Source organism: Sparus aurata, chromosome 8 (genome assembly GCF_900880675.1).
Source record: "Sparus aurata chromosome 8, fSpaAur1.1, whole genome shotgun sequence".
NCBI classification, from domain to species: Eukaryota; Metazoa; Chordata; class Actinopteri; order Spariformes; family Sparidae; genus Sparus; species Sparus aurata.
Window position 1 is genome coordinate 11,428,920 of NC_044194.1, and position 23,485 is coordinate 11,452,404.

Below are 23,485 nucleotides of genomic sequence, written 5' to 3' on the forward strand. Positions count from 1 at the left end.
CATAAAGCCACATCACATTTTTTTCAATGTTTATTTCAAGTTTGAATAGTTTTATTTAATGGCACCAGTTACAAGGGACTACTGGAGAGAAACAATATTTTATACTGACTTGTACAGAAGGTTACCTACAGTACAAACATGGGTTCGGAATGGATCAGACTGAACAAGAACTGGATTTTGGCACATGGATTTATATATATTTATATACTCATATATATAACGTAATTAAACAACAATCTTCAATCCCAGGATAGAGCGATGCAGACTACGTAACACACCGCCAGACATGGATATGCGTATACACTTATTGACGTGTATTGGCGTGTGAGGGTCTGTCTACTGGGAGCTGACAGAGGGGCAAAAAGCAGATCGAGATGTCTTCGCTCATGACTAGTTTCATCCATCAAACCCCTCATTTTTCACATGCATCCACGTTAATGTGACAGGTTTGGGCCAGGAAGTAGCTAATTGAATATAAATCACTTGATTTCAATCATCCTAATTGGTTATTTTATTTTTTTCATCACATAAATATTGACAAACCTTAAAAAATGACAGCTTTTTAGAAAAATCTTGATTGTGTTGTACTTAAATTGGTTTTAGGGACTTTTCTTACTTTTTTAAAAACTTTCACTTAAGATAATGATGAGTGCTAAATATATGTAAGAAAACAGGGGATGGACAAAAAAACTAAAACACCTCATAGTACAATAATTCCATAAAATACAACCCCAGAATTGACCCTAAACATCTCTTTGACATCGCTTTAGCAAAAATATAACTTCAAAGTTTTTGTTGTTTCGTTGGAATTGGATTATACCAAGTGGGTGTTTCGGTTATTGAGTAAATCCCCCGTGTATTAAATTTATGAATTGATTTGTCGTCTTCCAGATGCACCTTCACTGCTGCTTTTCGGGGACGGACACGCTGTTCTTTAACTGTTAATCAAAAAGTCACACATCTGGCCAAAAAAAACTGTAGCCAATCTCCCGTGAGGTAAAAGAACTGGTAAAATATGTAAACATGACACAGCAAACTGAACTGTAAAAAATGTAAGTCAGGTCTGTCACAGGAAACACGCCTGTAAAGACAAATTAAGACAGAGATTTCGGGGCTACAAACAGTTTCGGACAGAAATGAACACTGTTTTTTTTCTCTCTTGACCTGGGAGATTTAAGGATGGAGTAGACTGAAGTAAAGTTGTTGTGTTGGAGATATTGTGTCTTTCCATTCCTTCATCGTTGCAACTTTGGTAAACTGCAGTTGGGATCCAGGCACAGGGAACAATCTGTCACTTGACAATGAAACAGCAAAGAAAACAGCAGAACAAACTTCCACACAAGAGGTCTCTAAGGAAAATGGGAATTTCTTTTTTCTTTTATATATATGTATATATATATATATAAAATGCTATTAATGAATGTGTCTCAGTGGTCACATTATTGGTAGAGTCAGCACAACAGCAATTAAGTGCTTTTCTAGAAACAGAAAGGACATATTTGACTTACTCATTGGATTTTCATACACAAGTTTTCTAAATCACATCTGTTTGCTCTCGTAGCTAATTATTGCTTGTTGAATAATGCTGCCTTGTTTGTGTTTTTTTTTAAATCGTTGCATGTTCAGAGAGACCGCTGAAGCTACATAACGCTGATAGATGTATGAGAAACACCTTTTGCAGAGCGACCTTTTAAAAGATGTCCTGCTAACAACTCAGCCTGGCCTCGACTGGTCGGCCATGTTGACCTTTGTGTCTGTAAAGAAGTAATAAATATGAAGTATGAATGTATACATCAAAAAAAAAGAGTCAACCCGCCCACCCTGCTCCACCCCCTGTTAGGAAATAATGTGCTTCATCTTTGCATCTGGATGTATCCGAGTTAAAAAACAAACAAAAACGTGACATAATCAAGCTCCTACAGTGAGCTGACTGGCTTTTTTTTTTTTTTTGCCAATGTAGCTCTAACGATTTGAAAATTCCCTCCAGCATTGTCGGTGCCGCTCCCTCCGCCGCTTTATAACTGCGGTTTGAGAGGCATTAATGGGCTACAGGAGTGGATCCAGCCACAACGCCACAAGTGCATGCTACTCTGTGGTCAGGACTACAAATTGAGCCGAGGGACAAGACACGCTCGGATTACACAGGAGCAAACAAAGAAAGGTAGCACCATCGGGCCTTCAAGTGGAGCAGCTTGCAGGTGCTGGTATGAGAGTGTGACGTTCTGAAAGAAAAAAATAAATAAATCTGGCCAAAAACGAGCAACCCTGTACAGCCAGTAGATCGACGAGTGTTTCTTATTCCCAATTTCTGTTTTAAATCCCTCTTTTTTCAAAGAAGCAGACCGAACTCTTGAACCCCTTCTCTAACCTCTTTCCTCTCTCTTTTTTCATTCTTTTACTAAAAAAGATGAAAAAACTGACCCCCTCTCTGTCTAAACCTCCGCCCGCTATCACCTCGAGTCTTGTTGCCATTCCTACATAAAGACATACTAACACTTACACCTGCACTTGGTACAGGAGGTAGACACGCATTAACACAAAAAACAGATTTTACCCAGAATCCAGCAGCCATGACAGTTATTGCTCTCCTGGAGCTGAGAGGCAGAAGAGTCTCGAGCCTGACCGACGAATCCGAGAGCAGAGATTATTGGCAGATATTCCGCTGCCTGATTTTATTTTGGCTGACTGGAAACTGAAATCCACAATTAGGAGAAATAGTGAAAATGAGGTATCTCAGAAAATGTCATGACTATAGAACGAACGAATGATTTAATTTCTTTATAAATCGATCTACCTCATATTCTTTAGATGAACTGATTAACTCAGAATGTCTCAGAATCTAAAATATGAAGTAAAGTAAAATATTCAAAATGGTTTTTAATCAATCCGACAGTCTAAACCCAGAGATATTCAATTTAAAATAAAAAAAATAGAGAGAAAAACAGAAAATGCCTCTTTTGAAGAAGCCAAAACCAGAAATTGTTTGGCATTTTTGCTTGAAATATGACAATTAACTGATTTTAAAAAAAAGCTGCCAATTAATTTTCCCTTCTCTTAACTAATCATTCCAGCTCTATTTTCGTCTCACACATTTTAGAAATAATTTTTATTGTCACAATAGACTTTTTTTTGTGCAGATCTGTGTCGGCCAGGCTCACAGTCACCTCTCCGAACTCTTCAAGTAAAAAAAGATGTCATGAAGGGTGAAAATATGTGTTTTTGGACTATTTGGTATTTGTGATGATGTAATGACATCTCCAGATTTCATTCTGTACATCATGTGTGCACACGCTAAAGGCTGATTCACTGCTGGTGGAGTGATGAGAAGTGTGATCAGTGTCGAGTGGATCTGGATAAAAACCCTGTTTTTTTAAGTCCCCCCCCCTTTCCACATTTCCATAAAATGCTTCTGACCTTACTTGAAACACAGCGCTAAAAAAGGTATAATTTAATCTTCAATAACAAAATAACATTTCAGTTCTGTTAAAATATACATGAAAAACCTGTCAATATATATTAGGAAACAAACTAATTTGTACAAAAAGTACATCATTATTCTTATTCTAATAATAATAATAATAATAATAATAATAATAATAATAATATAGTATGATACATGAACCTAAGAGCAAGGTTGATATGAAACCAAAATAAATCATAAACTCTTCATACAAAGAAATTATTGAAATTCATCGAATTTCAACTTGATGAAAAAAGAAATGCAAATCAAATTAATCGGAGAAAATAACCAAACTGAACAAATGAGCACATTCAGAAGTACTTAATTATTAAAACCATTGCACATCTATCTAGACTATCATCTATTATTGGTGCCAGTGAATCTTTGCTCGTCAAGAATGGTATTTTTCAAATTTTTTTTACCGCATCTGACACTACTGGGTCACGTAACACTATTGGTTTTTATTTTTTACTGTATCCTTATAAAATGTTATAAAACAACTCTGAGCTCTCGCCTGCTTACTTTGTACACCGCTGTATACTAAAGTGTAATTGTGTCTTAAAACAATCCACAAAATTCAAAACCTACCGACAGTCATGGACATCTGGACAACAAAAAAAGGCATTTGGTAATCACCCTGTCTGATCTCTGTCTCATGAACCTTCTCCGATATTCCCTTCAGATTTTGTTTTCCCGATGAGGTGAATCTGCTGTTTGCCTAGTTGACGTCTGACGGGGCTGAATTCATATCAGAGGACACATCACACTACTTCGCCTCACTTCGCAGCAGCAGGCCTACCGACTCTAAACATTCACTTCCATCTTCATTTTCAAACAACAAATCAACTTCCTCGATTACCGTTTTCCATCCTCTCCTCCCCTTTTTCTTATGCAAACACATGTTTTGAAAGCAATAAATAATAACAACAAATGAAGGCAACGTTCATCCGTTGCAAACGAAATCTTCCGTTCCCGTAAAAAGGAACTGTTTTGAAATTCTTCAGTTCTTTGATTTCAGTTTTAAATTTTTTTCCTTTGTGTTATTTGAAAAAATAAAATACCTGACATGACGTGAAATAAAAAAAGAGGAAAAATGCAAAAAACTAAAAAAAAAAAAAAGTCTTCTGGTTTTGTAGAAAAAAAAATAAGCGAAACGAGGAGGTGGTTTGGGTGAGAGGGGGGGTTAACTCAAAGTGAAGGAGGAGGAGGAGGTGGGAGGGGGAGAGAGATCCTGGCCCGGTGTTACCAGGAGTGGTCCAAGCTGTATGTCTGCAGGAGGATGATGAGAGAAGCGGGGTTCATGGTTGGGACGAGGATTCCCTCCATCGCTCCGGAGTCCTAACCGTCTTCCCAGACCCCCGAACGGGTTTACGAACTCTACGACCTCACTCTCACTTGTTAATGAGCAACCCGCCCACCCAGCGGAGCTTGCAGGCAAACCACCGCCTGAGGGGACAAAAGTATTCGTAATGGAACTGCTCAAATTCGGGGGTCTGGCGGATATCACGTAAAAATGCAATGTCAAGGTCTGACTCGGTGAGGATGATGAGGAGGAGGAGCAAGACAAAGAGGAGTCCAATGGTCACAAGGAGCAAACGGAGGACACTTAAGACAAATTTATTCACCTGTTCCACCTCGCTGAGGGTCGAGTCCCCCCCAGCACCCTCCTGAGCAGATCTACCGTCCGCACCAAATTCACCCCCTTCCCCGTACATAGGGGTGCCCGCCTCCGACTCCTTCTCCTCCTCTATGCTGCAGGGCGCCCCGTTGATCTGGCGCGAGGCTGACAGCTCCATGCTGTGCTCGGCCACCGGGGTGGGCAGGACGCTGTCGGAGGGGCTGTAGGCCTCGTCCGAGATCACCGCAGTCCTCTCGCTGTGGTCTGTGGCCTGGCTCCGGGAGCGTGGCATGAAGGATTCCCCGTGGGACACTGAACGCACCGGTGTAGAGTGGGCACTGTCACGCAACGACTCCAGACCTTGTGGGAGGCGGGGGGGTTCGGGGAGGGAGAGGAGGGAAACAGACAGGAAGAAAGGAACGTCACACATTTTTCACAGCATGACAAAAGATTCCTGACATGACATGATGCGGCCATTCATACTCGACAGTAGAGTGGCGCTCGCGGACACAATGTACTGTAGCTCTGGCTCAAAAGGGCTGAGAGGACTCTTTGTAGCATGTCCAGCAGCGTTTACAGATCACAGACAGAAATCAAGCAGGGATTAATACCACTGCACTGAAGGCTCATCAGCTGATGTGATGCCTGATCATCGACTCTGATCATCATCATGTTCAACTTAAACCGAAAGTGTTAAACTCATTCATCAACCACAGATCGTACAAAACTATCACGACCAAGTCTGCTTTAGAGACAACAAAACAAGCCGAGCCTGCTTCCTCAAAACATCTTCTCTTTTTATCTACTGACACTTTCTGAGCATGAATCTCTAAATACGACAGCCTCCGATCTACCAGAGGTTCCACCACTGATCCCACATCAGATGTTAGATTTCTCCACATGTATCGGTTGTTTCAGAAGCTTAAGAGAGACGCTTAAACAACATACATACAAGCAACTTTTAATTGGTTATGAAACAGTCTTAATTTAATACTGATGTCGGTACATGATCTACGAAAGCAAATGACACATAGAAAGTTGTTCTTGATGACTGATACCAGGTCAGATTTGGAAATGTCACTATTTTTGACGGCAGACTGTTGAGTATGAATTTAGGAGTCTCACTCAAAGAAAGCGCTCTGTAGTCTGGCAGTATAGTAGCGGATACTTGTTACCAAACCATTTCATGCTGTTCGCTTATTATTATGACAACGTAACTTCTCAGATAAGTTGATGACTTTTGCTTCAGTTCAACAGAATTACTGTTACCGAGCAACAGAATCTGTCAGACAGATTCTGAACGCAGACAAAACATCCAACTTCCTTGAAGCTGGACATAATATTTGTTTATTTTCAAAGGTTATTTTTTGAGCTAATAATCCTTTATTTAGATAGAACAGCTTAGAGAGGTGACAGGAAATGGGAGCGAGTGAGGGGACGACCTGCAGCAAAAGTCCTAGGGTTGGAACTGAATCAAACCAAACCTCTATCCACAGGACTCACGCTCTACCAGGTGAACTACCAGGGCTCCCCGGCTGCTGTAATAGTTCTAACATATCCTCATCGCCTCACACACAAACACAAACACAAACACAATGGAGGTTTACATCGAAACAACGCTCACAAGCCCTTTCCATACCAGCTTAATAGAAATCGGAGTTAGTTTGGGGCATCCAGTCGTAGTTAGAAAAGCCAAGGGGGTACTTTTTTCTAAAGCTGCAGCCTTTTTAGTACACATTTCCCTCTCTGTGGTGCAATCCCTCCACCAAATTGTTTCATTGCACACGTGGGTGTTGTTTAATATAGAAAAAATTGAACTAACTCCAAACCAAACTGAAAAGGACACCAAAATATTTTTAACTTACAACAAGGAGGGGAGCTATCTGGATAACATCTTCTCTTACAGTATATGTAATCTGATATTGTGATAAATAAATTTTTTTTGTTAATGTCTGTTTTTAAGAAGTTCACGAGATCGATGCTAAAATCACACACAAATCAAGTATAGCCACATCGCAGGAATTGCTCGTAGACTCACAACATTGCCCAAAATAGTCTTTTGCAACTGTAGGCATTAAAGCAAGTACAGTACAGTACAGTACAGTACAGTACAGTACAGTAGCTACCTTGGTAGATAGAACGAGAATACCTAAAACTATTCAACATTAGCTTCAGGACACGGAAAATGTACTGTTACTGTACGACTCTACTGTTACAGTACAGCATGTGAGAGGCTCACTACTTTGTACATGTCACTGAAGATGAGCTGCAGTTGAGCCCTTTGCTGACGATATCACATTCTCCAGATTGTCACAGCAGCAGCAGCATTACACTTTCACTATAAAGAGAGGGGATTAAAATTCAGCTTTTGATGAGGAAGCAAATCGTTAAAAGGCCGTTTTAAAGAAAACCTCAAGGAAAAGTGGGGCAGATTATGTCCAGCGTCTAAGCCTCTGCTGACACGAAACCTCCCGTCAAGTCAAAAGAGACGGAGGCATAATGTCTGGATGAATGTCAGCGGCCATCTTTACCGAGTGTTGATCTGCCTCAGCTTATCCTGTATTATGCTTACAACAGCGAGGTTAGCGAAAGGAACTGTTTTAATTGTATTTGTGTAATGTTCAGAGCTTTTAATTTGAAATACTTTAACACCAAAACATGCCCCTTTAGATACTGTATACCGGTTGGAACCAAATATAGCTGCTGTATGAAGAGTTCTCCAATTCAAATCAACCAAAAAGCACTCAGCAAAAGCACCGAGAATAAAAAATAGAAAATTCCTGTCCAATTACTGAGACATCCAAGAGACACAGACAACCACAGGAATGGTGTCCCCCCCCCCCCCCGGCCAGCAGTGATGTAGCACAGACTGATTTAGATGAGAAAAAAGCCATTGGCACCTCCATGTAAAGCACAACACTGGCTGGCTCTGTGGTGAGTTTACCTGGAGGGTTGCTGGGCTGAACGCAGGGCAGCGGAGTGCCAGAAAGAGGAGTGGGGCTGGCAGACTCCGGCTGCCCCGTCAGGGCAGGGTAGAGGGGCAGGACGCCCAGGGCCTTGCCCAGCATACGAGGCCCCAGGCTCAGCACGCGAACCTTCACATCCCGGTAGCAGTGGTTGATCATACGCAGGTGGACGTTCACCCGGGTGGTGATACGAATCAGACACTTCACCATGGCTGCAGCATGCACGTGTTTATCCCGCCCTGATGGTCCCTATCCCGGAGTCCAGGCCACAGTCTCGCTGTGTGTGTTGTGGGCCGAAGGGTTCTGCCTTAGTTGCAGTTTCAGAGAGGAGTGTGTGGGGAAAAAACAGTGTGTTTCTGCAGCAATGCTACAGTCACCAGCATTGGCCTGGCCTGGTTTGGCCCCACCCAGGCCAGTGACATACATGGAGTAGAAGACCCAGGCTATTTTCAGCTGGGGTATTAATACCTCTGTAAGACACCCAGTCAGCACACACTGGGAGCTCTTATGGCTCTCTTGAGTCCACAGAAAAGGACCCTCAATATACACAGTCCACCTGCTTCTGACCTCTATTTATCTCAGTGTACAAACAGTTATAGTGTGAACTGAGAAAAGAGGGCCAAAGGGTCTCACTGCTGGTTTTACCCAGAGCCAGGCAGGACAATACGCCTGCTGCGTCCATGTCAGCAGCAGAAGTGTGGCCACCTGTTCCGGGCCAGGAGCCTGCAGGTGGGCTGAAGGAGTGACTTTAGCTGCCACTGTGTTGGCACAACAAGAACTCAAATACACACTCTGTAAGTGTGCATTGAAGTGGAGCAGGCTGACTGACGCACACACCTGCAGCATGCCCCACCAGCTCTGTAAGCATGAACCGGGCCAAATGGCTCTAGTTACAGCGTGTGCGTGCACGCGCATGAGAGTGTGTGCACAAGTGTGTTTTCTCAAGAAGGGGGAGGAGTTCTCACGGATAGGACCAATGAGTCCCGGATCCATGTGAAAATTGGCATTATCCATGCGCTTCCATGACAAATGAGGGGCTTCAAAGGATGAGGATGACATGTGAATAAAACACCACGCTCACTGTGAGGCCTCTGACCCAACAAACCCATATCAAAGGAGAGGTGGCGGTGTGTCTCTGCCAAAAAGCTGCACTTGAACACACCACGAAGACTACAGCTGATGATCAGTTCACTTGTACATTCTGCATCTGTGTGAAATAACATCCCGTACCACCATTCAGCGGTTGTCTGGAATAATAAAAAAATGGGAAACCAGAAAACTCCGGACTGTCGATATACAAATCGTTGTAATGATGAAAGCATTTCTGACACCACTCTCACAAATAATATCCACATGAAATCAAGAATATGTCTGATAAACAGCTGCAAATGACACCAAAAGAATCTGAACAGCCAATCAGAGGGATTTCTCTCATCAACGATTTTACCTGCTCCATCAGCCAAAAAGCTGCCAACAAGGGCCGACTCGTGCTAATATTGTGGGACACACCACAACAACCAGGCCCACAGCTCTCACCGATTGGCTCCAACATCGGCGTGTCAGGCATCATAAAGAATACATACTTTTTTTATGAAACACACACTCGCCCTTCGGCCCCTTCCATGACTGATGGAGGATTTGTCGCTTGGCGATGAAGCTCGGTTCTTACCCTCCATGATGGATATGTGCACAGCTCTCCGACGCGTGCGCGGTACACTGCTGAGGCGAGGCCCGTGGGTGATGGACGGGCAGCTTCTGCTGGGCACGAGTCCAGCCCTGCGGAGACAAACACAGATACACAAAACATCACTGCACAGAGAGACACGACAAGAGGAGGTAACTCATACTGCAGCCAGTAGGTGCTGCTGATATAATGACATCTACAGTAGCTTGGTGCCTAAGAAAAATGGAGGAAAATGAAAGAAAGATGTGATTGAGAACATTCTGACCTCTCCTGAGTTTACAACTCTACCTGTGTATTTCTGGAGGTTCGCGTTTGATTTTGGCACTCTGCTCCATCACCTCTTTTGCCACTCGTCCACTGTTATAAAGCACAGAGACGATGCTCAGGATGAGTTTAACATACACACACGAGCACACACACGCACACAACCAGGCACTCTAGTGTCACCCAATGCCATGAAAGCCATCAGTGCAGTGGATGAGTACAGTTCATGAGCATCATGATTGAATTAACTCGGTGAATTCAGCCTTGTGTAACTGAATTACCACCAGTCAGACAAATGCACACACAAACTTGCAGGCAAAAATATCAAAACAATGATCATGGTTCGCCCTTCAACAGTAAACTCAATGTTAAACTAAGTGGGCTTGGGATTTCAGTTCAAGTGCAGTCTCCTTAAATTAATGTTACAATTTTCAAATGCAAATTACTTGCCATCCCTTTCATCTTGACCTTTTATTATCTAATATTTTCTTCATAAAGGGCCCGATCATCCAAAATTTAAATATGTTTCCTCTCAAATTATATCAAGATATGCCGATAGTTTTGGTTTTAAATGCACAGAATGTAATTTCTGCCACTAGGGGTTGCTAAATCCAAACAATGAAACAAGACGCAGTTTGACCGCCTAGCGTGGGATCATGGGAGTTGTTGTCTGGGCTGCCACCGCAGACGAAAACTGATTTAACGTGAAGCATGGAGAAATCACATTAGCAAGCAAGTTGATGGCTGCCAACGTCCGTCCTCGCTCTTTGTTAGCGTGAACCAAATTACAGATTTTTCCAGGTTTTAATTTTGTCGGAAAGAATTGGGATGATGTAAGTACACGACTCACCAGAAAACGTAACAGATGTTTCATCATTTTAATGCAGAATTGTTACATGTTTTAAACTGCTGATGTTTTGAGATATCGATGTTCTTCCAAAGTCCAACTTAGGGGTACTCATTTAGTATAAAGTAGTTCCAACGGATTTGATCCACATCAATGTTTACGAATTGTCTAAAGATAACACAAATTGTTTCTGAAAACCCCTGTCATCGTTAAAAATGTAAAATGTCGAGCACTACAACTAAATTTCATTAATCTCAGCAGCCAAATAATTTCTAAATCTGTGCAAATTAAAAAAAAACTATCCATATGCTTGATACCACACAAGTAAACTGAGTGCATACTTCATGTGAACTAATCCTTTAATAAAGGACATTATCTTGTCCCCACCAGAGGTTTACAGCTCATACAAGGTGATAATGCCTCATGTGATCAAGTCCCCTTCATTTTCCCCTCTGTGTCCTCTATCTTGTGAGGTGTCAGTTCTATCCTCTGGGCAACAGCAGGCTGATGTTACAGCACAGAAGGCCAGGAGGCCACGTCTCCTGGGAACACGTCTCTCCCCTTCCAGCTGTTTATTTATTCTTTTATTTTTTTCTCCCCTCCCTGTCATCATCAGTCACAGTGTCCTGTCGTGTACTCTACCTGTAACGGAAACGGCTGCCCTTGAAGAACAGGTTGCTGCTGGACACCGTGCGGACCTGACTCGACTTCTCAAGCCTGATGGAACAAGAAAAAAAAAACGAGACACAAATGAAGCTGCACCTAAAGGAAGGAAAAGCAGTAGTATGAACTCAGAAACACTAACAGTTCCTAGTCTTTCTTGCAAGAATACGCTCCTGATATGATCACGCTGTTGGAGCGTGAAGATATGCAATCTTTGCTTTCTGAGTCCTAGAACAAAAGCAGAAGGAGGATTAAACACCCTGCTATTAAATTATGCATGTCCTCTCCATGCACTATAGGCACGGCCCCATACAGTATTCAATATGTTTATATTGTCATACTAAGTGAGACATTAATATTTCATGTTTCGTTTCAATGGATATGTGGGCTCCTCTTACAGATTATCACATGTCATCTCGCCTTTTAGCGCCCCACGCTCCTTATTACAGTGAAATCTTAATAGGTGTTAGGCTGATAAAACATTATCTGCCACTTCAGAGAGTCATCAAAAGGTCACATCATGTTAACTCCATCAGCGCTCTGCCCTTCCCACTCCCCCTCTCTTGCACCATCTGCCCACCCCCCACACCTGCCCTTCATCGTTACACCACTCCACCTCTGAGCACACTCACACACTGATTTTTTTTTTTTTCTTTAATTAATCACCTTTTCTGGGCATGAGAGAGCAGAGGGGACCTGCACTGTTATTCATGGCTTAGACCGGGGAGCCATATCTCAAAAAGGGAGCGCTGGAGTGCTCGCAGTCTCGTGCCAGCGCACACTCATCTACTAAAAGGTCAGAAGCAACTCACACCTCATTTTCCCCGCTGATCAACAACCCGGAGGAAAGGGCTTTTAAGGACACCAAGGTACCGTGACGGTAACCGGCCCCACAGTGCTCAAGGATGCACAGCAGGTAGCTAAATCATGACAGTGTGCTTCAGGGGGGGAATGAGAAAAAACACTGAGACGGAAGCAATTTGTGGACTCACTTGTAGAAAGCCTGGTTCTCCACTCCGCACTTCCAAAGGTGCTTGCATGCCTCCGGCGTGGGCGCAAAGTATGTCAGGATGATCTTTTCATCCTGCACGTTGAATATGAGAGAACGTGCAGGAAAATATAACAAACCGAGACAAATAAAAACAGCCTCTAGAACATGCACATGTTTCCAACAATTCATACTCTCACCTCCCTCTGATTTGCATATACGTGGAACGTCTTGCCTTCGAACTTCAGTTTGGTCACCTCGTTCCTGTCCGGGAGGGAGAGAGCAGGAGCAACAGTTATACATTGAGCGAGCAGGAACAGAAAAGCCACAGCTTCGTTAAATATTCATGAGAAAACACTTTGAGATCACATAAACAGTCACAGAGCTCTATGTTTGCCTGACAAAACAAATAAGGGATAATATTCCCCTGCAGACAGGGAATGGAGAGCGGGGAGAAACCTGAGCGCTGCCGAGCACAAACAAACCAACAACGCCAGAATAAATACTGCAGACATCATAAGTCTGTCGTCATTATTGTGACAGTTCAAATGAATCAAAACAAATGTTACATAGAGAGGCTCCATGTTGCGTGCATTTTCAATTCATCAGTGAAGCGTCTCGCTGAATTCACATCAGCAGGCATCTAGCACAAGTAGAGTCTACTGGTACCAAGCTATTGTGCTGGTCTAGCTGGTGTAATTAGCCATCTGTGCACACGGCAGCCGTCGGCTCTGATCGCAGGTAGAGGCAGATGGATGAGCTTTGTTGACTGTGACTGTACAGCCAGCTGTAGTGCACACGCTGTTTCATGAAGAAACGCTCTGCACATGGAGCACGTTTGTCAAATCAGGAGAAATAAAAAAGGCCTGCAGGAAAGTGTTTGTCTATTTACATCCTGCGAGTACTCGAGGCGCGTGCCGTCGTTGGCTCACATAGGAGAATGTTGCACATTTGGCTCACCATTTGAGAAAATGAACTCTCTTGTTTCCCTGAAGCACCACAAAACCAAACGGTGTGAAGGCGAGGAAGGCTGGGTTCCCAGACACATCCTGAAAAGGGCAATTTGAAAAAAAAGAGAACATCTGAACACAAATAAAACATAAATCAAACATGTTAAAGTTGGAAATAACACTTTTTTGTGCTATCTAGAAATAGTGCAGCAGTGCTTAAAAAAAACCTTGCATGGATGTGGATCAACACCATATGTCTCCAGCATCTGGGCCTTCTGCAGGAAATTTCGCTCTGATGTTTCAGGTGTCTGTCCACTGGGGGGAGAGCAACAACACGCCAAACATCTGTGTCAGTCCACCATGCACATGAAAACATGCAACACAAAAAGGCCAAACACTTCTGAGAAGAGGTGCCAAGACAATTATTTTCAGTTATTGCGATATATTCATTTTAAAGAGGGTTAAATGTTGAAAGAAGATCAAGCTGAGGCAAAGGAAAATAAACACTTTTTCTTTATCACATCTTCAACATTCAGGCTGTCAAATCACTGTAAGTATGTGTTTACTCAGTGGTGAAGAAAGGATGAACCACTAGTGGGCAGCAGAGTCTCACGCTGTTTGTCGCTCTGCTCCCACAGCATCAAATCTGGACTTCATCGATGCCATTCTGCCTCTTTTGTGTCTCACTGTTTGCCAATAAACAGACATCTTTTGTTCTTTTCTTGATGACCTTTGTTTGTTCAATTTGTGCTTAACGAATGCGCGGCGACACAGTGGCTCATTCATGGCAGAAATGATGAATCGCTTGGTGGGGCTGTGAATGAAACACTTCATCAGCTCACCTGCTGTGTGTGAGCGTGGTGTGTGTCTCTGTGTGTGCGCAGACCTGCTCTGTCTGATCATTTTCATGGCTGCGCTGCTCTTCCGATTGAAGCTGGGACCAATCACCAGTGAAGTGACTACAATGAAGGGCAGGTTACGAGCTCAAGACAATCTGACCCGAGTTATTTGAGTGGATAGTTGGGGAGAGAGTGCTTTTCTCTGCTATCTGCTCAGAAAAGCGACAATAATCTGTCCTGCAGACCCAACAGAGGACCAACAGCGCCTCATTACCGCAGTCAATTACATAAATGTCAGCTGTTTGTTCAGCCTGAGTGAGTGCAGGTATGTCAAAACAACAGAGGCGCTGATCGTTTTTTTTGTGTTTTTTTCACAGCTCTTACATCAGCTCTGTCTTGTGTAGGTCCGCAATCCGGCGCTCCAGCTTCTCCGAGTGTTTCGGGAAAAACTGGAATTTGGAGCTGTAACCTTCAGGATGCTTCCCAGGGTCGTAGTCACCGATCTCAGCTGGAGGAAAGGGCCAAAGGAAAAAAAGAGAAAAAAAAAGTTAAATGTTAAACATATTCACAAACATTTCAGAGCAAATAAAAGTAAAAAAAAAAAAAAAGGATGTCTATGCAGTTCAGCACAGCGGTGCTTTTACCGGGGCTGAACATGCCCAGGATTATTTGTGTTCCTTCATGCCACGCTGCACTCCCTCGGATGACCCTGATGCTGAATTCTCTCTGCAAGGAGGAGCTGACCAGGCAGCCCATCTTTAATTCATCAGCTCCTCCTCTTGAGGACGAGCTTCTCCTCAAACATGGCGCTCGATCTGAGGTTAGCTGTGCCACTGTACCTCATGTGCGTTGTGTTTGTTTATGTTTTTTGTGTGTATGCGATGGTAAGATGCCAGATAACAACCTCAAAGTCTTTTGAGAATGAGCCTGCATCCTTGTTGCTAGTCACCGAACTAATCGTCTTACAAAGAACAGAATAACCTTTCACTCTGCGTGAGCTTTGGAGTCGATATCGGTACGGAAAATCACATCAGCATCAGCGTGAAATGCTTATTATACAGACAATCTAATGTGTGAATAAAATAACACTGCGGGCCTAATCTTATAGCGCGCATCCTCACTGTGATTCAGCTTCTTTTCCACATAAAAATCTATTTGCTCGGCTGGCAGTATTCAGAATGGTGAATACAGGGCACGGTAAAACAGAGGTCACGAACACAGTGCGAGGCAGAGAGTGGTGTAAGTCATTTCCATCTGTCACCTTCCATTACCTTGAAGGATGTGGGCAGCCAGCATGGCCGCATCCGAGGTTTTACACAGGAGCCGCCCGTGGTAGAGGTCTCTCTTAATTTGCAGGAAGACAAGATATCTACAAAAGAAAGGACAAATAAAAAACATTTAAAAAACACGTCAGGCTGTCTGACAGGCCCGCTCGTAAGAATGCTGATGATATTCATAAATACCCCGAGCCGCTCGCACAGCTACATTTCTCAGTGAGAACACAGCAGGATTAAAACAATAAGAAAAGGCATAGCAGGAGCAGCAAGACAACAAACCTGATATACCTCAAATGCTGGTGAGTTCACGTTCCCTATGGGTGTTTTGAATATTTCTTTTTGATTTAGCTGAAAGGAGGGTTTTGTTTTTGGGAGGAAAAGGAGGATAGGAAGGCCCTGAGGGAGAAGCTGCTACTGATACTGTGCTTCTCTTAAAGCCTCCAGCCTAGTTTCAGACTCACCCAACCAATCAGCTCCTCGAGCATTCGGATTTACTCTTAGACCTGAAGCAAATACCACGCTGACGACTATTATCATTATCATTATTACTATTGTTGTTAGAGGCTAGAACAACACACTCAGCCAGACATTTACAATTATTCTGTTGCGAACCTTGAACATTTATCTCATTTTTCACAATCAGCCATGCGGACCTGCTTCCCTCAATCTAGGCCATTTCCACACAGGCTAATAATGTTTCCTGTGCTTCCAAGGACGCATTAAAAAAGCCGCCTTCATTTCACATGTTCAGCAGCTTCCAGAGACCCTCCTGAAGGTGTGACGGGTATAATAAATGGGTGATAATTCAAGAATCATTTTAATGCCAATGGCTGTTGATGTTTCGCTTGTTTCACATCCATACGATGCATACGAGCTCACAGACACATACTATCTGAAGTAATTTCACTCTTTTTAGGTGAAATTACACCTATAAAGAGGGAAAATCAGCTAGTTAGCTAATGCCAGTCTTTATCAAGGTGCATTTTCCCCTGTGAAAGAAAGAAAAATGTCTCAATTTCAATTATTTATGTTTATTTTTTATGTTTGTGGTTTGCATGCACGCTGTATTTCATGATGAGGGATTAAAGCTGACACACATCAGCAGTTTTGTCGGCCTTTTACTTGACTAGGCATGAGCTGATATTTGTGCTTTTACTTAGTAGTTATCCCTAAATTTGTCTTTGAAAAACACATCAGGAAAGCACATTAGCAACACGTCCTACTTCACAGAGGACATTCTGGCTCTGTTTATACATGCCATTAACATGCATCTCTTGGGGGATCGACTCATAAGTTGCTGTTCACACCTGAGTGCGTCTCTGCATGTATTATGTGAGCAATTCAAACAAAGGGACACATTGAACTGATGTGTGACAGTTGCCGATTTTACAAGAAGCCCCAAATAATTAAGAGTTTTTCATAAATAGTGTTTCACAAACTTCATAAAGTTTCTCCCAACTCAACAACTCACAAAATTGCGTGCCTTTCTAAGGGAGTCTGGGGCCGTGACAAAAGAAATAGCATGCATTGGTTACTGCACACTGTATTGATGTGTCAGTAAAATGAATGATGGATAAATTCCATTTGGCTGCTTCAGTTTCAGCGTCCTGTTATTACAGAACTGAGCCACTGATAATCAAACAAATCGTTTGCTTCTCCTTCCGCGTCCAGTCAAATGTCTGCCGTGTACATACCTACATTACGAAAGTATATTTTATGGAAAGCTGTCTGTTTTTTTTGTATCTACAGAATTTCAGTGGTATCAACGTGCTTTCCAAACAAAATCCCGGCACAATATGTCGAGAGGGAACACCCACTGAATGAGGCTCGCGTGTGATTGATTATTTACCCTCTCCCTCCCTCTGTGGCCTGCCCTCTCCACTCTCATCATCATGTATCACTCCTCACCCCCACACCCCAGCCTTTCATTCCCCCTCCATCTCCTTCCCACTCTCAATCAGCACCCTTTGGCCCCCCATCTCCTCTCTCCACCCTGTTCATTATGTACACTCTACATGTGGTGCACATTTCATCTCATTACACCTCGGAGAAGCTTTCTCTCCCTCGTGTCAGTGATGAATACATCGGTAAGCTGTACATGCACACAGATACCAGCTGGCCAGGCAGTGTCAGGTCTTTCTGCAAATTCATATGAGAAAAACATTATGACAGGGCCGCTTTTAGGAGGTGTAACTACGGAAACATTTGTGCATTTACACTCAAAAATCTGGCATGATGTTAATTAATTCTCTACCTATTATCTTTTGGAGATGACGTACTAATGAAAGCTTTTGCATTCCTCTCTGCCTACCAACTCCACTTGCAAACTGTGTTCTGTGTAATATTTATCATAACGTTTGAGACAGTAAAGTACTCAGCGATTTTAATTATGAAGGGCCCATAAATAATGCTTAAGAAAGAGACATGTTTGCTCTATTTAAAAAATTTCAGAGCACAAATCTCTCCAACGGGGGAAATCAGGGTCAAAAAAACAAGTAGAAATCACAGCTGCTTTTCAAAAGGTGTGTCAAAGCTTTTTTAAAAAAAAATGTGCCCCACCACCCTGCTGTTAAACTGACACAAAGAGAAGCTGAACATGAAGTGTCCTTATCAACTCATGTGAAGTGACAGCGACAACAGGAAGTCGTACCGAGTGATTTCCTCCTTGAGAGCAGCGGGCTCAGGAGGGTAGAACTTGACTCGCAGACACATGGTGAACGGAGGCTGAGCTGGAGGAGACAAACACAAAATGTTTAAGAGATGGACGGGAACCCTTTTATGAGAACAGATCAAACAATCAACAGGACATCAGGGCTGCAACTGGTCCTCTGCTGTTCCTTTGTGTGTGTTTGTCGAATTCTTACACATTGATTATGGATTATGACTAAATATCTGTGTTATACTGTGGTAGTAATGGTGGATGTTCACTGCTGTTTTGCATACGTACTTCTCGGTATATATACACAATTTTTAAGATAGAATGTTTTATTTTATTTTCAGGGTGCTTTTTAAACATCTTGCAAACGATAGTTATAATAAAAGTGATTTTTCAATCCAGAGTCATCTAATTCTTAAATCATTTTCTCAATAAAGTGTCTCAAAGAATGCTCATCAAAGAACAGAATCCCAGTGTAGAGTCTTAACATTAAGTTAAGTTGTACTTTCGGAAGAAATATTTGAAGCATTAGCATTACATGGAACTTGAAAAAATTAGTTAAATTCCACTATTTGAGAAGCTGTAACCAGCAAATGTTTGGTGTTTCCTCTGGTTAAATGACTTAAATGATTAATCAATTATCAGTGCCTGTGCTGTTTAATGTTCCGTCATATATATCAAACATACATTAAGTCATGCAGCTATATAAGGTTGCTAACATGAATTCTATCTTCTTACCTTTCATTTGCTTTCCGATTGATTTCGAGAACTCCAACCAGTGCTGCATTAGAACAACAAACAGACAAATGCAAACAAAAATTCAATGTCACAAAAAAAAAGAAAAAAATCCACACATTGAATCATTCTGCTGACACTTTCGATATGAGTTGCCGTGATGCTCAGCTGCTACTGGCTACAGTTTTCTGGAAAAACGTGTTCGTGCCACGTATGGTGTTCCGACAGTGCGGTCGGAGCAATACGGCAAAGCTACATCTAATTTAAAGAGTTTTTTTTATTTTGAAAATATGTCAGCAGAGGCTGATTAGACAACTGGTTTCGACTTTACACTGAGCTCCTGCTGGTGGTGACAGTCATATGGTGTGTCTAAAGCCAGATTCAGATTCCTAATTCTCTCTGGGAGCATATTCTCACTCCATCTTTCTCCCACGTTGACTCCTCGCGGACCCCACCCACCCACAGCAACAACAACCAAAATAGTCCTGAGTGACAGCATGGGAAATGCAGCATCAGCAGGACTCAGCTCTTGTCTGCAGGACTACAACATGATCTGTGAACATGTGAATACTTCATGAATCAAGCAGTGCTCGCTACATGCCCCGCAGCCGAGGAGCCTGATGGAACAACCGCCAGTCTGAGAGGCGCCGTGAATAAGAGAAACGGAAGAACACAACTTTTCACTCTGGACCAAAGTCTCGCTCTCATTCCTCCAACTGGATCAAATCCAATCCATTTTTTAAATTATAGCCACGCGTGTGATTTTTATATGGGGCAATGAAGTCGTGTGTGTGTGTGTGTGTGAAGTCAGTCTGAGTTCGCATTAAACCACTCTACTTTTAAAACATCTCATGCAGTGCATATAAGAAGAGATGCTTCAAACAAGCCTGTGTCAACAAGGCCCTATTTTTGGACCTGGTAAATACTTTTATCACCTTGTTTTTTGCAGAGTTACGCGAGCAAGTCTGCACCAAGTGTACGCCTACCTTGACGTCACTCAATGCTTTGAAGAGGAAGGTTTTAGAGTCTTGACTTTGGTTTTACAGACGTCGCCATCTTGGTTTTCATTTGGATGATGAGCATACGCATTGCTACGCCTATATCTTGACTGACCGTCAACGTCAATCATGAGGTAACCCTTAAGCATAATAATTCACAATCAGCCATAATTTACCACGCATGCACACGCACACACACACACACACACACACACACACACACACACACACACTTACCCGCTGCTTGTCTGGATCCACATATCTGATGCCAAAATAGTCTTTCTCCAGGAGGTTGAGGTGGTGGCAGATGAGGTCAAACAGATACTGTCCCTTTGCATCCCGCTGTAATAGAAGAGAAGAAGAAACAAAAATTCAGCAAGCATCACCACGACAACGAAAAATCACAAACATATTTTAACATCCGACATCGTCCGCAAATAGAGTCAACAAAGAGAAAAGGCCGCTGTCCTGAGTTCAAACATGAGGAATAGTTCGTTCGAGCAGAATGTGCTTCAGATTTTTATAAACCCTGCCAGAGATATCTGAGATTCATCCAATATTAATACACAGCCACAGCCATCTGAAGTGTCTGGAATAAACCCCCCCATCCATATCTAAAAAGAGGAGCTCAGAGAGGATGGATTAAATATGCTGAGATCTCACTGGGGTTTTGCTAATACTCGGCAGCACAGATAGAAGCCTGTGCATCCTCCATCCACTGTGTCCAAATATCTGATACCCTCCTCCCGATTCACAACAATGTATCTGCATAACGCCGCTGAACGTCCTGGCTCAAAACCAGAAAATAGGGATCCGACTGGAACAGATTTTCTTGTAGAGATCCAACAGTAGCACATAATGCTGTTTGTAACGCTCCGTAGCATTTAGAAACTCGAAAAGATGGCAGGACGGAAACAAATTAAGTGCCGCTCCTCAACATTATTTGTTACTTTCCCTGAGGCCAATCTTACACGCCTGTGAGGGAGGCACATATATTTTGCATAAAGCACATGAAGAGTGATGATTACAACGAGACGCAGCGCTGCAGAGAGTCAGGTGGAGCAGTCACTGAGTTCCTCAACTAATCAAACACTGAAGAGGTGTCACGCCACTGCAAATCAGCGCCAGTCACTATGAAGAGCTGGAAACGAGTCTGAGTCTTGAAAACTCTCAAACAACTCAATAAGAATGCTTAAAATCTTACGCAAATTCAAAAGACAACATAACTTTAACATTAACATGACATCGTGACGCATATGTCTTGTATTGAGTTAGATGGTGGGTGTGGTTATCCATGATCAGGACGACAGCAAACATTAAGCCGAGAGCCACTTCAGAGCTCGCACTGTTCCCCGTCTCCCTCGGTGCCACGGAGACGTCAGGCCCACATGCCACATCACAGACTCTCAATGGGGGATTTTTCTTTGGAGGCCGGCTTTATTGGGTCAGTTTGCCAGTACACAAACACCTATGAGGAGTCACGCTGTTCACTGGCATCAAGCGGAAACTCTTTTTGCATCTTTGTTCAGGCTAAATATAGTAACTGTATGTCCATGCGTCTGTTAAGGCGGCACTAATCCAGACTTTTATGAGAGCAATCAGCCAAATGACTGCATATTGTGACTATGATCCCACCTGAATCTGCAGGACCCTTCAGCTCTATGACGCATTTTAGCATCTTTAAGCCCGTTGTTTACAGTTTTTCCACACGCACTGCACCCATCAACCTTGCATCCATCCTTGTCTAACAACACCAAACAGCAAAGAGACAAAGTGACCGACTGGTGAACATAGTTCAGCATTTAGCAGCCAAACAGTCAGATATTTCCTTCAGGAGTTGGTGGAGAACAAAACAGAGCTAAAAAGAGGGTAAATAGAAGGCTGCACATTAATGCTATTGTTGCTTTGTGGATGTTTAAATAGACAGTTTACTAAATGACTTTTTTTCTAATGGTAGAAGTTGGTCCCCAGCGCAGTTTTATCATTAAGCTTTTTGGATGTGGATTATTATCAGCTCTAACTTTTCAACTTTCTGTACACAGCTATGGTAATAATAATGGTCTAAATGATTTAAAATATAATTGAATAACATAACGTGTTTGAATATGTGCACCTGAACCTACTAAAGTTTAGGGAAAACACCGGACGTGTGATTCAACTTCAGGATAAGGAGAAGAAATTCAAACTCAGAATTTTAATTTGAAATATTCAGGATATTTATGATGAATCATTAGCAGTTCTCAAAGTTATAAATAAATAAGTTCCCCAGAACACTGTTTGAAGGTAGAGAGGTGGCAGGGTCAGCCAAATATAATATATATATAAATATAATATAATTATGTTGCGCTTTAAGGTAAGATTGTTTAATTAATTAATCAAATCAGTCCATGAGGATCTTTCTCTTGTGACTAAAATGTCTTCCTCAAAACTACAAAGTGCACCTTTAACCTAAAATGACCTAAAATGCATTTACCAAATATGTCCTATCAAGGATTAACAAACTCAACAGCAGGTATTTGCAACAAATGCCTGATCAGATTATTAGTCTTGTTCAGCAATTCTTTGATTTTCTGATCCAAATCCTAAAAACGTTGCTGATTAAAACTACTTCAGAGCGCTCACGCAGCTGTTTGTCTGAAATATCAATGGTAACAGTTGGGCAGAAAAAAACATTTATAGAGATTAAAATCCTGAAATGATACCAAGCCTAATTCATGTCCATGTTTAAATCACATGTCAGCTGCAGGCTAATGGCCGAGTCTCAACCCTCATAATGACTCATGAGGAGGTCAGCTGAGGTCAAGGTTGTACGGCCTCAGTCGACCGCCTCCCTCCTCCGTCCTCTCTCTCGCTCTCTCTCTCTGGTCGTTTACCCTCTGATGGCAAGTGGAAGTGTCACTGGCAGCACTCTCCTCCATGTCATTACTCAGGCTTGCAGATAAAAGGCACTTCATTAGCACAAAGGCCTGTCGACCGCCGTGACTTTCTGTGACCAAACGCCGATAGCAGCTCCGCCACTCGAGGTAACTGACCTTTCCGCGGTGAGACTGAGGGGCTTCATAGGCGCTCGCCACTGTCACTCCGAGATTATTCCCACGCTGTAGCATTAGCCACAGATCTGATGGGCCTGCTCACTCACAGGGCCTTTCACCACAATTATCTTTGAGATGTGCTCTTAGACATAAAAACATGTTGTACTTAAAACACAAAAAGAAGACGAGAAAAGATAAAAAAAGAAAAAAGAAAAAAAAAAGTGTTACACATTCTTCCCCCTGTGGGTTTTATCATCGGGCTGTGAAGGAGCCGCATCGAGTGACAAAGCCAACCACAAATTAAAACACGGTTCTGTGTGGAGAGGACACACTGAGTCACAAAAGACATCTGCTCTTTTGTTGCACAGAAAGAGCAAGTTTGTTAGTATTCAACAGCCCTCCCGCAAAACCGGCCTCCCCTCCACCTCCTTCTTGCTCCCCGGTGCCCCCTTCCCCAGTCTCTGCCCCGCACCAAGCACAGCTGCATTATCCCCCCGCTGGTCTCTCT

The 23,485-nt window shown here is 42.7% G+C and overlaps 1 protein-coding gene across 4 annotated transcripts in view; it reads right to left on the minus strand.

Moving 5' to 3' along the window:
• Positions 1–12: 12 nt before the first annotated feature.
• frmd5a (FERM domain containing 5a) overlaps positions 13–23,485 on the minus strand; it is a 65,958-nt gene continuing 42,485 nt past the window's right edge. The window contains exons 2-15 of one of the 4 annotated variants that reach the window (XM_030425347.1): positions 20,183–20,287; positions 18,951–18,993; positions 18,207–18,285; positions 15,551–15,648; positions 14,664–14,787; positions 13,668–13,755; positions 13,451–13,539; positions 12,691–12,754; positions 12,495–12,586; positions 11,482–11,556; positions 10,017–10,085; positions 9,714–9,820; positions 5,086–5,438; positions 13–4,906 (exon numbers count right to left, since the gene is read on the minus strand). In XM_030425347.1, coding sequence (XP_030281207.1) covers positions 4,859–4,906; positions 5,086–5,438; positions 9,714–9,820; positions 10,017–10,085; positions 11,482–11,556; positions 12,495–12,586; positions 12,691–12,754; positions 13,451–13,539; positions 13,668–13,755; positions 14,664–14,787; positions 15,551–15,648; positions 18,207–18,285; positions 18,951–18,993; positions 20,183–20,287 — 1,434 coding nt within the window. In that variant the 3' untranslated portion in view covers positions 13–4,858. Of the gene's footprint in view, positions 5,439–9,713; positions 9,821–10,016; positions 10,086–11,481; positions 11,557–12,494; positions 12,587–12,690; positions 12,755–13,450; positions 13,540–13,667; positions 13,756–14,663; positions 14,788–15,550; positions 15,649–18,206; positions 18,286–18,950; positions 18,994–20,182; positions 20,288–23,485 lie in introns of all 4 variants that reach the window. The other 3 variants (XM_030425344.1, XM_030425345.1, XM_030425346.1) reach the window with 3 other exon arrangements.